The 15,849-nt window shown below is 43.2% G+C and overlaps 1 protein-coding gene across 1 annotated transcript in view; it reads right to left on the reverse strand.

Moving 5' to 3' along the window:
• The window catches only part of slit3 (slit homolog 3 (Drosophila)), a 275,138-nt gene that overhangs the window by 230,661 nt on the left and 28,628 nt on the right, over positions 1-15,849 (reverse strand). The window contains exon 4 of the mRNA XM_085789009.1: positions 13,472-13,543. Coding sequence (XP_085645135.1) covers positions 13,472-13,543 — 72 coding nt within the window. The remainder of the gene's footprint in view (positions 1-13,471; positions 13,544-15,849) is intronic.

Here is a 15,849-nt window from a genome sequence, read left to right on the forward strand (position 1 = left end):
CTACGGAGTACGTTTTACGATTAACTGCTGATTTCTCGGCATGAAACTTAGAGGTTATACTGTATATTTTTCTCAGGGCACAATTCAATTGGATCATGAAATAAAACTTTGACTCCTGTTCACTTACTGTAGCCTACACGGAGACTTTTTCCGAGTTGAGGTCCCATGGCGACATGGCAGGCAGCCGGTTCAGAGTACTGTACCCCTGGCCAAAAAAAGGACTTACAAGAACTCTTTTATCCCCACAGCAGTGCGCATTTTAAACGAAAAGTAATAGGTACCTGTTTTTAGGGCAAGATCTACTTGCTGTTTCACATAAAAGCTATAAAATTCTATAAAATTCACATGATGCTCACATAAAAGCTGAGATTTTTTAATGTGAGTTTTTACGTTGGTCTTTGTATGTCTAACTGTTTTGGAGCCCAAACTAATGACAATTTTCTGTCCTTGCGATAGACAATAAAGTTCTTTGAATTGAATTGAATTACTTCCTGCTTCCGCTATAGGCTCTCTATACTGTGTATTTCATGAGAACCATCTCCGCTACTATCGCCATCAATGAATCAAGAGCTCCATTTTCACAGTCTCTCCATCAATTTCCTGTTTTTTTTCAGTGAATTTAAAGGCTTTGCAGGGAGCTCCTCCGCTCCTCCAGGTGATTTGTTTATCTGACGTTCTGAAGAGCAACACTGTCTAAAAAGCGACAGATGGTTTGATGCTTTTGACACGGAGGCAGTTGAGGTTTAAAGGAGCACGTAGTATCAGGTGACAGTACATCAGAGCATCATTATGCATGTCAATGTGCTGCTGGTCTGTATGAACTTACAAAGAAAACAATGGGAGTGTGTGTGTGGTGGTGGTGGTTTGGCGTGGATCACACACCACCTGTCTTATAGGAGCTCCTCCCTTCATTTCTCTTTAATTTATCTCCTCACTGTGTATGTATGTAACACTAGAAGCAGCGCATTATGTATAATACGGCTGCACAAATCAGTACTACTCCATACACAACAAGGTACAACATGTAACATTTCTAAACCGACATATACCGAACATGTAATGATAATCAGTTTGACCGCTCGGTAAGTTACCATGAAAATCGAGATGATTGGTAGCCTATGTCATAGTCTGTGGTGTTGTTAATGGAAAATGTTCTCAAAATAAAGACCATATCCCCCCACCCAGCCCCCTCCATTAACCCCACGGCTCTCACTCGCAAAGGGGATCGTTGGCCGTTCAGTCAAAGATTTTCTCTTGAGAGGATAATCAAGTTGGAAGTGATCTATCAAATGCTGTTTACTCATTTCTATCTGCCATCTAAGACTTGAGCTCCATTTGCTCTGGAACGACGACAGCCACCCCAACCCACCCCACCCACCACCACCACCCCCCTCTGGTTTTCATACAATAAAGCAATCGAGTGGATTTCCAGCCAAAATCGACAAGAACGCAGTCTAGGGATCGGCTAGACGCTGCCAATCTTCTAGATGGTGGTGGGGTTTTTTTTTAAATTCTTGTTGTTGTTTGAAGTGTTTATTCTAAAATTTCAGCCTCAATGTGCTCATGATTTAGCTGAAGTTAAAATGTTGCATGTAGCAGCTTATGTTAGTTATTTTTTGCTGTTGACTCATGTGCAGCGGTACACGGATGATGTAAAAGCTTCCAGAGTTCGTTAGCTCCTCGTAGCCAGCATGTTACACCATAGTAACATAATGACAAACAGACTAAACTCTTAGATTTGGTTATACAGTATATTACGCAGCTCACTCCATGACACTATAATACAGTTCAGGAGGAATTTATTCTCTAAAATATTCCTGTGTTTTTTTGGTAAGAAAAAGGTGTTTACTGTAACAATTCAGGGCTGACGATTATGACAGCGAGTCTGTGATTTACACTCAACCAAGAGACACTTCTGGAAGGATGAAAGGAAAACTTCACTGTTACTTACGACCTCGTTCAGTATTTGATCAGTTGTGAAACACTCGCCCCCACGCGTGTGAGAGCCCCTCGTTTTGCGTGAATATGTTGGTGCGACACAGCGAGACGGATGAGGGGAGAGGGAAAGAGTGACAGAACTGGTTTGTGTTTGTTTGTATCTCTCTGAAGTGTGTGGATTGCTCTTTGTGTGCGTGTGTGTGTGTGATGATGAGATGTTTGTGGGTCATTTGGTTTATGTGGGTGTTTGACTTTGATTACACCAGAGCAATAATAACAGTTTGGGTTCATTTGTAACAATCAGACTTTACTTAAACAGTATAAATCACAAGACTGACTTTTGACAAACACTCATGCACGCACATTCACTTGTACGCCCAAACACTGAAAGTATGATTCTCTAGACACCTACATGTGTCTGCCCATGTGCCAGGGTGTGTGTGTGTGTGTGTGTATGCGTGTGTGTGTGAGACATTAGCCAGTTCCAGCTATGTAGTCTGTAGCCATAATAATAGTCAACAAAGAAAGCAGTAGCTAGGTAGACCTCCCACAAAGTGGAGAAAATGTTGCACACGCACACACAAATTCAAACATTCCCCGGCACTTTCATTCACTAAACCATAAAACATATCACATAATACATTACGTGTGCAATATGTGCAAGTGTCTGAAGTGACTTTACAACTCAGACGTCGTCGGGAGAGTTATACAGAAAAACCGAGAGAGTTGAGTTTCTCTGTCTAAAATTCATATTTCAAAGATAATTTAGTTTGATGTCCACCAACATCGATGCCAGGGATGTAATCCAGAAAATATTTCAAAAGCTGAAACCAATTTCATTCTTGAGACCGAAGCCTGTGCATCTGTAAACCCTTTATTATCAGCTGATTTCCTATAATGAAACACCCCATTTCAACCTTAAAAACCTCTATATAAATAAAACTGTGACTTAATTGGTTAATAGCAAACTTAAGTTACGACATGAATCATGTTTGGGAAAAGTTATGAACAAGGCGATCCTGTGAAAGGACATAAACTCCGAACACCTGCATGAAAGTGAAGCATTCGTTCACTGTTGTGCTTTGTAAAAGACATAATATTGTCTAAGTGTTGGGACTGAATGTAACTTCATCATTCAATACGAGCATATTTTCCAGCAATACTTGGCGACTAAAGTTCATGATAATCAATTGAATCATTCCCTGAGATGTGCAAAGCTGCACTAAATAACGCTCGGCCACGTGGGAGTCCTGGACAGTTCATAACTTGTGGACAGAGACACACGCAGATTTCAGCACTTTTTTTTTTGACCCCACACTGAGCCGGAGCGTCGATTTATACCGACTGTACAGCCACATGTCACCTTACAGTAAATAACCTGGAAACAGCGTTTCCCAGAATTCACGGGGAGATTGAAGACAGACACCCAGAGCTGACATCATCATAACTCTGCAACAGCAGTTGGACTGTTGTACCGTAGGTCGGGTTTCAGCTGCTACAACACTCGAGAAGAGATTTATTTTGAAATCAGATAGCCGCCACCTGAAAAACAATTCATTCTTACAACGTGATTAATAGCACAACATTAAATCAAACCTTTAAAACACTTTAAACATCACTACATAAATGACAAAAATATAACAAATCATGTCGTGTAATGAACCTGGGATGAGTTTTACCCAGATTTGACTTCTTATAATGGAGTTTTCTGCCTATCTACAGTACTAATTCATTGTGCTGCCCAGGAAACTATGTGAGTTTTGGAAAAAAAAAAGAAAGTTTGAAACAAGCAGCCTGGGGTTTCACTATAAAAACTGCAACAGTGACATAAAACTGAAAGCTTTGTTGAGGAAAGAATCTGTCCTTTCTATCATCTTATACACATGATTGTAATTATGTAGGACATTACATTTGTTTAGTGGTTTGACTTTTGTTAGTGATAGAGCGCAGTGTGTATACGACTCCATTGTGCTTTTACTACTGAAATCCACCCAGTCAACACACACACACACACACACACACACACACACACACAAAAGTAGGCCAGGAGCCAGTTGCCAGGTTTTTAAAACATCCTTTAGGAAAAATAAAGCATCTCAAATCAGAGCCAGATCATTAGTCCAGTCTGTGCGAGGGGGGAAAAAAAGGGGGTCAACAATCAACAAAAGCTCCCACTCTCTTACAGTAAACGTCCTCCTCACAGGACGGACTGCACCTTTTGTCTCCTGTCGTCTCCCGTTTCTCAATTTATTTTGTCGTTTCCTCTCCCTGCTTCTTATGTCTTCACCTGCCACCTTTTCCTTTCTCTGTGTTCTCTTCTCTCTCCTCCTGCCAACATCCTCCCATTCCCCCCATCATGCCTCCCCATTCAGCTCCTGCTCTCCCTCACGTCTCTCCCTCCCTCCCTCCCTCCATCTCTCCCCCACTCTTCCCTCCTCTTCCCCCTCTCCTGCAGCTTTCCAGGGAGCCAGGTCTGTTTTTGATTAGCGTTCTCATGTAAACCTAAATTGTGATTAAACACTGTGCGAGTGTGTTTGGCCCCATATCATGTTTGCCTCTTTCTTAAATATATGGTCAGACAGACACATGCGCGTACATACCGACACACACACACACACACACAACGCAAAGTCAGAGACATGTATATAAGCAGACATGTACAAACAAATGCAAGACATATACAAACATATAAGCAAACATGCAGACGCAAGCAGAGACACAAATTACTAAACTATGTACACATTTAGCATAAAAGATCATACATGAGAATATATACAAATACACACGACACACTGTATATTCATACACATACTGTATATACCCTAATTGCTTACATTAAGTCATGCAACCTCAATTACAATCATGCACACAAGAGCGAACACACACACACACACACACACACACACACACAAACACACAGGTACCGTATATGCCTACACACATGCCTATTAGAACAGGTTAAAGAGAAAGCCCGTGAGTTTTAACTGTATATATAAGCAGCTCTGTGGCGACTTCCAGCATCCAACTCACCTTTATTTGCAAGGTTAAATTACTACCACATGCAGCCTCTGCGCTATTTCAGTGCAAACATATAAAAATTCTTTGCCACATAAAGAAAAAAAAAAAAAATCTACAGGCCCCCAGCCTCCCACGAACATTTCATAGGTTCTGGCCCTGCGGCGAGCTAGCTAGCTAGCTGGACGGCTAGCTGCTAAAGTAGGCAGCTGAAAGGGAAAGGTGTTGCTGCCGTGAACTTCTTCGAACCGGCACTCGGCATGGTGAATTCACGCTGCTCACAAACACTCTGGCTCATTTTATTCACACATGCACATAGACAGACACAAACGCACTCAAACTTTATAACTTTTGGCCTCTTCACTGGCTTTTTTTTCCCCCAGCATTAAACGCAATACTCGTAAGCCATTCTTATTCATAAACTCTGCTCAACAATAGCTTGTAGAGTAAAGACAAAAAAAAAAAAACCCAAAGCGTGAGAGTCATTTTAACAGCAGGTCGTTCAGGAACAGTAACAACAAACATTTTATTCATATGTTCCCACTGTGAGCAGAACAGTGTCGGTATAGAGGGAAAAGTGTTTGTGTTGTGTGTGTGTGTGTGTGTGGGTGAAAGAGCAGGGGGACCTGAGGGACTGACTGTGGACCAGCCAAATCTCAGCATCACGCAGCATCCACAGGAAACGTTCACACAGAAACAAGGCCGATGTGTAATTATCTTCCCTTTCATCCTGCTGCACTGTTGTCATAGTGAGACTTTGTCCTGCACATCTATACTTAGAAAAAACTAATTACAGACCCAGTGTGTTGACTTTATCCAGGTGAAATCTAATTGGTGAATGAAAAAAACAAACAAAAACGACATAAATCCACCACTAACACAGTTGTTTGAGCATCTACAAACTATCATCGACTTAAATGTTACAGCGGTTTTCAGAAACTTTCCCTACATTTTCTAAATCTTTCTAAATTATCTCAATATCATTTCGTCTCGCTCTCTTTTTTTTTTCTTTTCTCTCATTCGGTCTCTCCCTCCTCCTGGTTTTTGGTATCTCTCTGCAGTGTGTATTTATCTAAATATGTCTTGGGACAAAAATCGCACAGCCGTCTGGGCTGTGGGAAACACACACACACATATATGCACAAGTGCACACACACACAAGCCGCTAAAAGCAGCCTTCCTTTAGAGGAACTCTGGTCAGGTTCTTCTCTCTTTCTTCCCTTCCCTAAATACCAGTGAATCTCAATGTAGGCCCTGTGGTGCAGCTCCGTCCTGGAGACTATGAGCCTCCTCATGCAGCGTCACGTCAGAACACCTGTTGTCATTTCAACTGTATGCTGACATGTTAATCCTGGTTTTTCAGAAACATTAAACTGTATGATTATTGAAAAGTCATTATCAGTCAGATTGATTAACTTAACAGAAACACACAAACACACACACACACACACACACACTGAACAGCTGTGTATGGGCCCTGTGGTGCAGCTGCATGTCAGGTCCTACAAGCTTTGTGGTGCAGCTGCATACCATGGTTTGTCCTTCTGAGTCATGTTTAATTATTAGGAAGTTCTGTCGTGGGTGTGTGGTTTAGCATAAAGTCTGCCATGCACCAACACACACACACGCACACACACGCACACATGCATCAACCCACACTATGCAGACTCACAACTCTGCATCCAGCGCCTGTGGTGTTAAATCAGCAGGAGAGTTGGCGTGAGAGAGACTTCATTTGTGTGTGTGTGCTTCTGTGTGTGTGTGTGTGTGAGTGCGTGCGTGTCAATGTGTTTGTGTTTTGGAGACTTATTTGTTTCTCGCCAGCACCCAATGCTGTGAAAACCAAACAAAAGGCCTGGAGACTGGTGACAAGAAAACAATCTTACAGTCCCTGACAGCAATACAAACATCAAAGCTGTCGGTTGTGTTTATGCGTGGGTGTGTGACCGAGCGAGCGAGCGAGCGCCTGTGAAAAAAAAAGAAAAAAAAGAAGAGAAGGCCGGAGAATAGTAAATGAGCGAAGTAGCCCTCGGTGAAAAAAAAAAGAGGAGAAACACGTGAGTTCAAGCAGTTTACATTCACCCCTCACCCTTCCAGGCCATTTCCACCAATCGCCACTGAGGCCCTGGTCTGTCGCAACCAATCACCGAGCGCACGGAGTACACCCACTTCCTGTAACACTAACCGTAACATTCCAGCAGGTAAACCATGGCAGTCGCCTCTAAATGGACAATTAGCCAAGATTAAAGGCAACCTCCTCGTCTTTCTCCATTAACTTAATTAGGAGGAAAAGTCATCTCGAATGACCCCCCGCTCCCTTCAGCCTTCCCTCCCGCTCCCATTCCTCTCTCTCTCTCTGTCCAGCTTCTCTTCCCCCTCTCTTGTATTTACAGTATACCAACACACTCGGCTAAAGCGCATGGAGGTTAAAGGGATACTTCAACATTTTGGCAAATTGGCCCATTGCCATAATCCCTATAGTCATAGCAGTAGGTTCGTTACCTTTATTTGTCGGTGCAAGCTGTTTTTAGAACGGCGGAGCAGAGCCGCGAGCTGCTCAGAGCTACGCTACGGAGGCTCATGGGATTTCTTGGTTTCCCTCATCAAACTCATCAAATACACAATCCAACAACTCCAAAACGCTCTGGTGGACAAGTTGTGACCTGCACATTCACCACGCTATGAGATAACAACACAACGTTAACAGACAGAGTTGTTTTTAGAGGGAAATTCAGAGACTGCTTGATGAAAAACTGCCCCCGACGGGAACGCGCATTAGCGGTTTTGCATGAATTTACCACTAAAACAACTCTGTCTGGTAAAGTTCTGTTATTATCTCATAGCGTGGTGAATGTGCAGGTCACAACTTGTCCACCAGAGCGTTTTGGAGTTGTTGGATTGTGTATTTGATGAGTTTGATGAGGGAAACCAAGAAACCCCATGAGCCTCCGTAGCGTAGCTCTGGGCAGCTCACGGCTCTGCTCCGCCGTTCTAAAAACAGCTTGCACCGACAGTTAAAGGTAAAAAACCTACTGCTATGACTATAGCGATTATGGCAATGGGCCAATTTGCCAAAATGTTGAACTATCCCTTTAAGTGACTTGTTCAAGGGTAACTAACTCCACTATCTATCACTGTGTGTTGGGAAATTGACTGGCGACTTTCCAGGTCATGATTTGTTGACCTGTAGACTCCTGTCAGCCTCCAGCTACACTTTTAAGTTTCCAGGTATTATCCCCGGCCGGCCGACACTGAGTGAACATGTAGGGATTAAGCACCGTTCTCAAGGACACTGTGATTGGATAAAATAAAATAAAAAGCCCTCACCAGCATCCCCCCATGGACAGAGACCCACTTCTCTCTCTTTCCATTAAGTCAAAAAACCCTTTTAGGCTGCATGTTTGGCTGCCCGTATCCCTGTTGTGATGCATTTTATGGGGTGTGGCGAGGACACAGGAGGGAGCAGCAGTGTTAGAGAGAGAGAGAAGCAGAAAACTAAAAAAAGGACACAAGAAGCTTCACTGGAGTATGTTATCAAACAGAAAATGTGATGGGTACAGTAGCTTCTTGACCAACAGGCTTCTTTTTACATAACATATTTGCTAATGCACAATAAATATGAACTTTAATGGAAAATCTGTGTTGAATAAAGGAGACTATGGGCACAGGTGGCAACTGTGGGATAGAGACAAAGGCTAAAACATTGTGTTACAGTCACACAATTAAAGAAATGTCAGAAGTGACACAACAATGTCCAGGTTAACAGGACTAGTAAATGATGTGATGTGGGAATGCCTGTCTCTGTCCAGTCGTTTCCCCCTGTGCTTTAAGAGCAAAGCATCAAATACTATTTCTATGATATGTAGGTTTAACATACACCGTCGTCTATTTTGTGAAAGCCTCTCCAGACTTCACTTTCCCATGCCAGGACATGCCTAAATATTTGAATAATGGCATCAAGTTATTGATTATACGTGAATATTTGAGTACTAGTAGCCTACAGCCATTAACCACCTTAAACTCCTGACCCTTCTCTAGATGCAGATGCTGTGGCAGCATTTCATTTGTCAGATGGAAACTGTATTATCTTTAAATTTGTCCCATATTGTCCAATACTGAAACATTGTAACACGGGTGGGGGGGGATAACCCCTTCCACATTATGTAATACAGAGAATCTGAGGCCCTGCTGGAGTCGTGGTGGTGAGGGAAAAGAGGAAATATCTCTCGACGGTTGACGGTTCCTCTCATTCTTCTCCTTCTTCTTCCTCCTCGCGCCCCCCTCTCCCCCTCTCCTCTCATGCAAACCAATCGACTGTAATCTGAGCTCTTTAATGGGGGAGAATGATGCTGCTTCATGAGCATCACTGGCAGTAAACCAGCCCTGGTTCAAATGATGGTGCACTCGGGGTCCGTTGCACACAAACCATCAACTCACATAAAAACATGCACACACACTCACCCACGGCTCCCAGAGGAGAAAGTGAAGATAACAGGATGAGGCTCAGTCTGGGTCAGTGTTATTAGACAGGAGACTAACAGCCATCAAGTCACTTAGCAAAATAAACCTCCCTGATAGACTGTGATGTGCACCGATGCACAAAACCATCGGCTTGCATTTTTCCGTCCGAGCCATAACCTGAAGTTCGCCGCCTTCGTAGCGAATGTACTGTATTACACTCGGAGCTGCATGAGCTTTACTGTGTGCGATACGGCGCGTCTGTGTGCATGTGCTGTGAGACCACAGTCTCTGCAAACTGTGGGGGGAAAACCACCACAGACTGCACATGCTGAAACCCACAGACTCCAGTCCTCCATCCATCTCACCATGCCGATCGCCCCCCCCCACCCCCCATGCCCCCCATCGAGCACCTAGCGGGGCCGATCCCCTTCATCCAACTACCCGCAGTTTTCATCCTCCACTAGCTTCCTTTCATCCATCCATCCATCTCTCCCCTCCTTTCACATGACCACCCTGATACCTATCACTCATCCGTCTCTGTCACTCCAGTGACCGGCCGCACTTAACTACTCAATTAAAACATTTTCCAATGAGACACAAACCTCTTTGACTTGAGCCCCAAATCGTGTGCATCGTTCATCCCCACGGGATCCAAGACTCTGGTAAAAAACTATTATCCAGCCTGATACCTCTTGCCCCTTACCTCCCACCCTCCTCAAAAGCAAACCCTCCAACCTATGCCTATTTTCCCTTAATGCTAGTCCAGCTCCTTCCCTCTCCTCCCGTCTCCAAACCTCAGACCACAGAGCTTTAATAGGAGGGTTAAGAGGTAATTCCTATCACACTGCCATCATTTAATATCTAACCACGGCTGACAGAGAGGAAGGTTACGAACCTAAACCAGAAAGCCACCAGCAAACCTCCCCGTCTCCTCCTCCTCGCTTCCCTGCTGTTATTCTCTCTTTCACCTCCCCTCCCTCTGACTTCCTACTTTTTTCTTTCCTGTCTTTCACTCTCACACGCTCTCTCTCTCTCCCCCTCTTATGTACAGCTCCTCGGTATTTACATTTCCGACACTTCACTTCTTCGGTTTGCAGGAAAACACAGTGTCGAAAAAGCACAAAAAAAAAAGAAAGTCGGGGGAGAAAAACTAGAAATGTGGAAAGAAGAAAATAAGAAGCAGGAGGAAACTCCAGACACTGTAATTTAGATTGTGCTGATGGCAAAGTAGGGATATAAAGAACATGAGATTTATAATGTTAAGTTTGGAACGTGTTCACCGTTTCCACTCTCTTACCAAGTTGTCGGAGAGCTCTATAGGGATCCATATTTGACCGGTGATAAATAAAAGCTATCGAGACCAATTAGGGGTTTTATGGAATAGTAAGCCAGGCAGTGGAGGAAATAAGACTGTCACTCACAGAGAACAAGAGAACGGGTCGGAAAAGGGAAATAAACACAGTGGCATGAGGTATTCGTACATGTGTGTGCGCTCGCATCCGTCGGTGTGTGTGTGTCCCCTTGATTTTCACATGACGGGTTTTGACTGTGTGTGATCCAGCAAGCCGCAGTTGACGTAAATGACTGTTTGCTTTCCGCCGTAACAGTCCGCTTCGCTGTCTTCAGCAATACATCACACATCGCCACAAATATATGAAACACGCGATCGGCCTGTCCTGAGTTTTAAATAGAGGTTTCACAGCGCGCGCACCCCGCCGAGCGGATTTCATCCTCCTGTGGCTTCGCTGCCGACGCAGGAGGTCGTGTTGAGAGAGCGTTACAGGAAAATACAAACCACATCTGTGACAGAGAGAATTTCCATGCACGTTTTAGATTAGATAGATTGAGAACATAAAGAGCATATAATGGTGACCATATATCTCTGAAAATAACAACCTGGATGAAATAAGAGAAACAATGTTGTTTTAGAGCTAATGGCGATTCAATTAGTTTTTATAGTGTTGTGGAGGAGGGTGTCTTGACTTATCCTGAAGTTTGTCTGAAAACCTAAACATACCAAAAAATGTGCTGATGGACAGTTTTCACTACAGCGATGATGAATTATTTACTGTAGATCAGAGGTTTTCAGATTGTGGTCTGGGGACCCCCGCGTGTGTCCTTGAGTGAGTTCCTATGGGACCAAAAAGGCAAATAATTCATTTTCGCTGTAATTCACTCCATAAGTAGCACAATGAAGGAGTGTTCACATATATTTTGGTCATGGGTTTCAAATACCATCTGTAGCTTATAAAAAATCTAAAGGCAAAAGTCTTATCAGATGAGATACATTTTTCATAAAATGTATCAATATGATCATGTGAATAATTTAAAGGGACAACGAGAAGTTTTGGAAAAGCAAAGCGTTTTCACACTACATTTATGAGCCTCTGCGCGCACCGTGAAATTCTTTGACCGGCGCAAGACGGACTCATGTTTTCATTCATCAAGAATTAAAGTCAGAGGTTCAAAGACGATCACATACCGTCGTAGTTCCGACCATAAACTGCGATTCGGCGGCGTTATTCTCATGACTCGCCACGAAACCGAAAGTAAAGAAAGCTGATCGGCTCGCCCAGCATCTCCGCCACCACTAATAATAACAAAATAACGATAGAGACAAAACGATATATTTATCGAAAATGGGCCCATTAACAAGTGTGGGTAACGTAGATTCATCCACATTAACGTGAGACTTTTTTATAACCAAATAGAAACTCCTTGTTGTCCCTTTAATGACTCATACTGTGGAAGGAAAGGTGTGATGACTCATTTCAAAATAAAGGCTCCAGTCCATCACTAATCATTTGAGACTTTTCTTTGAGCTTCGGACACATTATGACTCTGCTGCGACTCTGATTCGCAGGTGGAAATTACTTTAAGTGCTGCAAATCCAACACGACTACAGCTGCCGATCTCTGTCCAAAAGAAAGAAAAAAAAACTACGCACTTTTCCGACCCACTCAAGTGTTTCTCCACACGGAGTTCCTTTACTTCTTATTGGTCTAATTTGCTCTTTGAGCACCTTAAATACCTAAAACTTGAGTAATGTGAAAAAGCACAAAAAGCCCATACACAGAGGAACATGCTTCCTCAACACAGTGAGGTTACAGTAGCTTCCAAGGCGTTCCGCCTCATGGAAACATTATAAAAGAGAATAAGAGAAGTGAGAAGTTTAATGTCCCAGCGATGGTGTTCCCTGTCCTGAGACCACAAAACACACACACACACACGCAGATAAAGTCTACCATTATGGTGTATGTGCATATGGATTCACAAACACACATACGTGACATTAAGCTCAATAATGCAGATCACAATGATGGTAGACACATACAAAAGCAAACATGCACCAATGACACACAGTCTACCTCCAGCTTCACTTGAAGGCAGCCCAATATAAACAGCTGTAAAGTTTAGAAGGTGTTTCAACCTTCAGCCCGACGGAGACTCTCAGAGGATCAGACAAATAGAAAACCTGAGTGGAAAGAAAGAGTGCAGACGAAGAGAGAGAGGAACAGGAGACAGGGTGGGTGCACCTCAGGGACTAAAACTAAAGAGAAATGGATGGAGAGAAAGAGAGAGATAGAAAAAGAGAGAGGAAAAGGGAGTATGTCTGGGAATGTGAGATGAAAAAGAGAAAGAAAGAAAGAGAGCAAGTGGGAGGCTTCTCTGCATCAGTGTGACCTGCTCTTACACTCTGAACACTCTGGGAAAACTCCATATTCCCGAATAAAAATTCTTCACCGGTCCAAGAAAAACATTCACTGCAGGCAAACTTTCACCTCTTAAAATAGTGCACGCACGCACACACTCGTCCGACGCACGCGCTCTTTTTCACCTCTCAACAGGAGCACAGAGCAAGCACTGTGTCACCTGGCGCGGGACTTGAACCCTCAACCCGGATAAAAGTCCTGACATCGCACCGTGACCGTGTTTTCAAATGGATCATGTAACACATCAAAAGAGACAGAAAAAAGGAGAGAGTGATGGAAATTGAGTCAAAGTGAGATGAGAGAGTTGAGCAGAGAGATGGAAAAACAAGAAAAGGTGTACTCACAGTCGTCCCAGTTTGGGGTTGGACTGGAAGAGAAGCTCTGGGAGGAACTGGAGTCTGTTTCGGTTCAGACGACTGCAGAGAAACAAAGTGAAACAGTTTATCATTGTAAAACTTCACAGGCAGAAAACACACAATAATAAATCACGCAGATTCTTTTGCTTTTTGTGTTGACTGAACCTTCAGCGCCCCCCGGTCGAACGCACCACCTTGAATGTCAGTGGGTTCATGGTTCAAAGGTGAAACTCATGGGAAAGTCTGGTCTGGTTTCCTGTGATCATGACCCACAGGTTATCATAACGTGTGTGTGTGTGTGTGTGTGTGTTGTGTGTGTCAGTTACAGGTTATCGTGCTGTAAGCTCTCTGAAGCCAGTTATCACTCTCACTCCCCAATGTGCTTTGACCTGGGAGTGACAGAGAGGGAAGGAGTCTGAGGCTTCTGGCATCTTCAAGTCACCTCCGCCTAGTTGAACAATTTCTACCATACAGGATACACTGGAAGTCTTCATCTGGTTTGTGGCTTTATGAAAAGAGGAAGACTTACAAGATTGAGAGATTGTGAGGGAGAGCCAGGTCCACTACTGTGTATTGAAATGGAAAAAAAAATAACAAGTTTACTTTCACTGACCTAAATTTCTCAGATCGGACAAAAAAAATGTGCAAAATGCACGAGCTTTGCCCAAGAAGTCGCCTTGAATTTATTTTTCTCATAAATCTCAACTGATAGCTTATCCATCCTGTATTATCCTCCCTAATACTGCTTGAGATATACAAACGTGAAAGGCTTTGTGCTCGTGAACCAGGGCTTTTCAACAAGTGGTTTCAGGTGCGTGCGGCCAACAAAAACAAGCCCACGACATAAACTACAAGAAGAGGCTCCTCAGATGCAGAGTCAACTGATGGATTTCATGTGTAAAAGACGACAAAATGCAGAATGATACAACGTGGCAAAACGTGAATCAGGAGAAAAGCACGGCGAGCTCTGCAGCTAGTTGGTAACAAAAAAGCAAAGCATGTGCATTTTTCATGAGTGTTTGTCTCTTTACATGTGTTTAGTCATATGTGCAACAGTAGGATGGGCCAGATTGAAAAAAAAAAAATCACAGTTTCCATGTGGTTGTTAAGGTTTCTGAAGTACTGTATATGTGAAAACCTCCTTGTACCAAATGGCCCCAACATTTTACATGTAAAGTACCATTGCATTTCTAAGTAGGTTGAACTGAGCATGAAATGAACACATGGCAGTTATTTACAGAGGAATGAGATGCAGCAGACGATGGAGCGAGGGAAAAAATGGATGGTGTCAATCAACAGAAAGACGTGTGTGTGAAGAGAAAGAGATGAAGTGTGTAAGAGGAAAAGATGTGTCTGCTTGTGTGTGTGTGTGTGCAGGAGGAGGGTGGGGTTTTAGCCGCAGCAGCAGCAGAGATAGATGAGGACAGTGCGAGGAGAGGGAGTGAAAGTGTTATCAAGCTACCAAAGCATTTGGCTGAGAAACGAGGCGTGGAGGGGAAAAAGAAAAGAGAGAAGGAGGGCGGAGGGGTCGCGGGGTCACAAAGTAGAATCTGTTGCCGGAGAAGACACAGACACCAACCTTTTAACCCCTGTGATAATGATAATAAGACCCTGACTCCTGTGAGCACCAATGGAAAGTGAAGCCGCGGTCCAAAAGGAGATATCCACCATTTGAAATAATTGACCCCTGCTCCTAGGAAATAACTGCTGGTATACGAAAAGTGAAGCCCGTGACCGCCTACTATTACAGTTATGACTCATTTTTTAAGACATTCGCTCACAAAACAGTTATGGTTTTTTTTTAAGGGGAAGAATCCTTTGTGTGTTTTCAAATAATAATGACGAGTTTCTTCTACTTGGAACCTTTGAAATAAAACCAACCCGCAAGTGTATGGGCACTATATTTTTGAATTTGGAAAATTATATCTATTAGTCAGAATCCCAATAAAGTCCAGCAGAAATGATTTGGAGACTGGAGGGAACTAATTTTTACTGAGTTACCGCCTCAAAATCCAGAACACAAAAAGGAAATCTCTTTAAAAGCTCATGTTTTCTTTGTAAAATAGCTTTCAAAAGCACAAAATATTAGCTAATCATTGCATTTTGCTTTTCCAGACCACCTATGAGTCCTTTTTGTTTCTTTGCAAATCACTCAACGAAATGAAACGTCCAAACACAACTTAATAATTCATGTGTTGACATTAATGAACGTCCTCGCCCAAGGAGATGGCGACATAAGCTCCATGTTTTTCGCATTGTGACTCCATAAATCACGGAGACTCAGCACCGGGACCTCTCACCCCTGACCCCTCACCCTGACAGGCACATCACAGATCCTGTCAGCTAAGCATTTTAAAGGATTTCAC

This window comes from Trachurus japonicus, chromosome 10 (genome assembly GCF_045865225.1).
Source record: "Trachurus japonicus isolate A0001 chromosome 10, Traja_1.0".
NCBI lineage: Eukaryota > Metazoa > Chordata > Actinopteri > Carangiformes > Carangidae > Trachurus > Trachurus japonicus.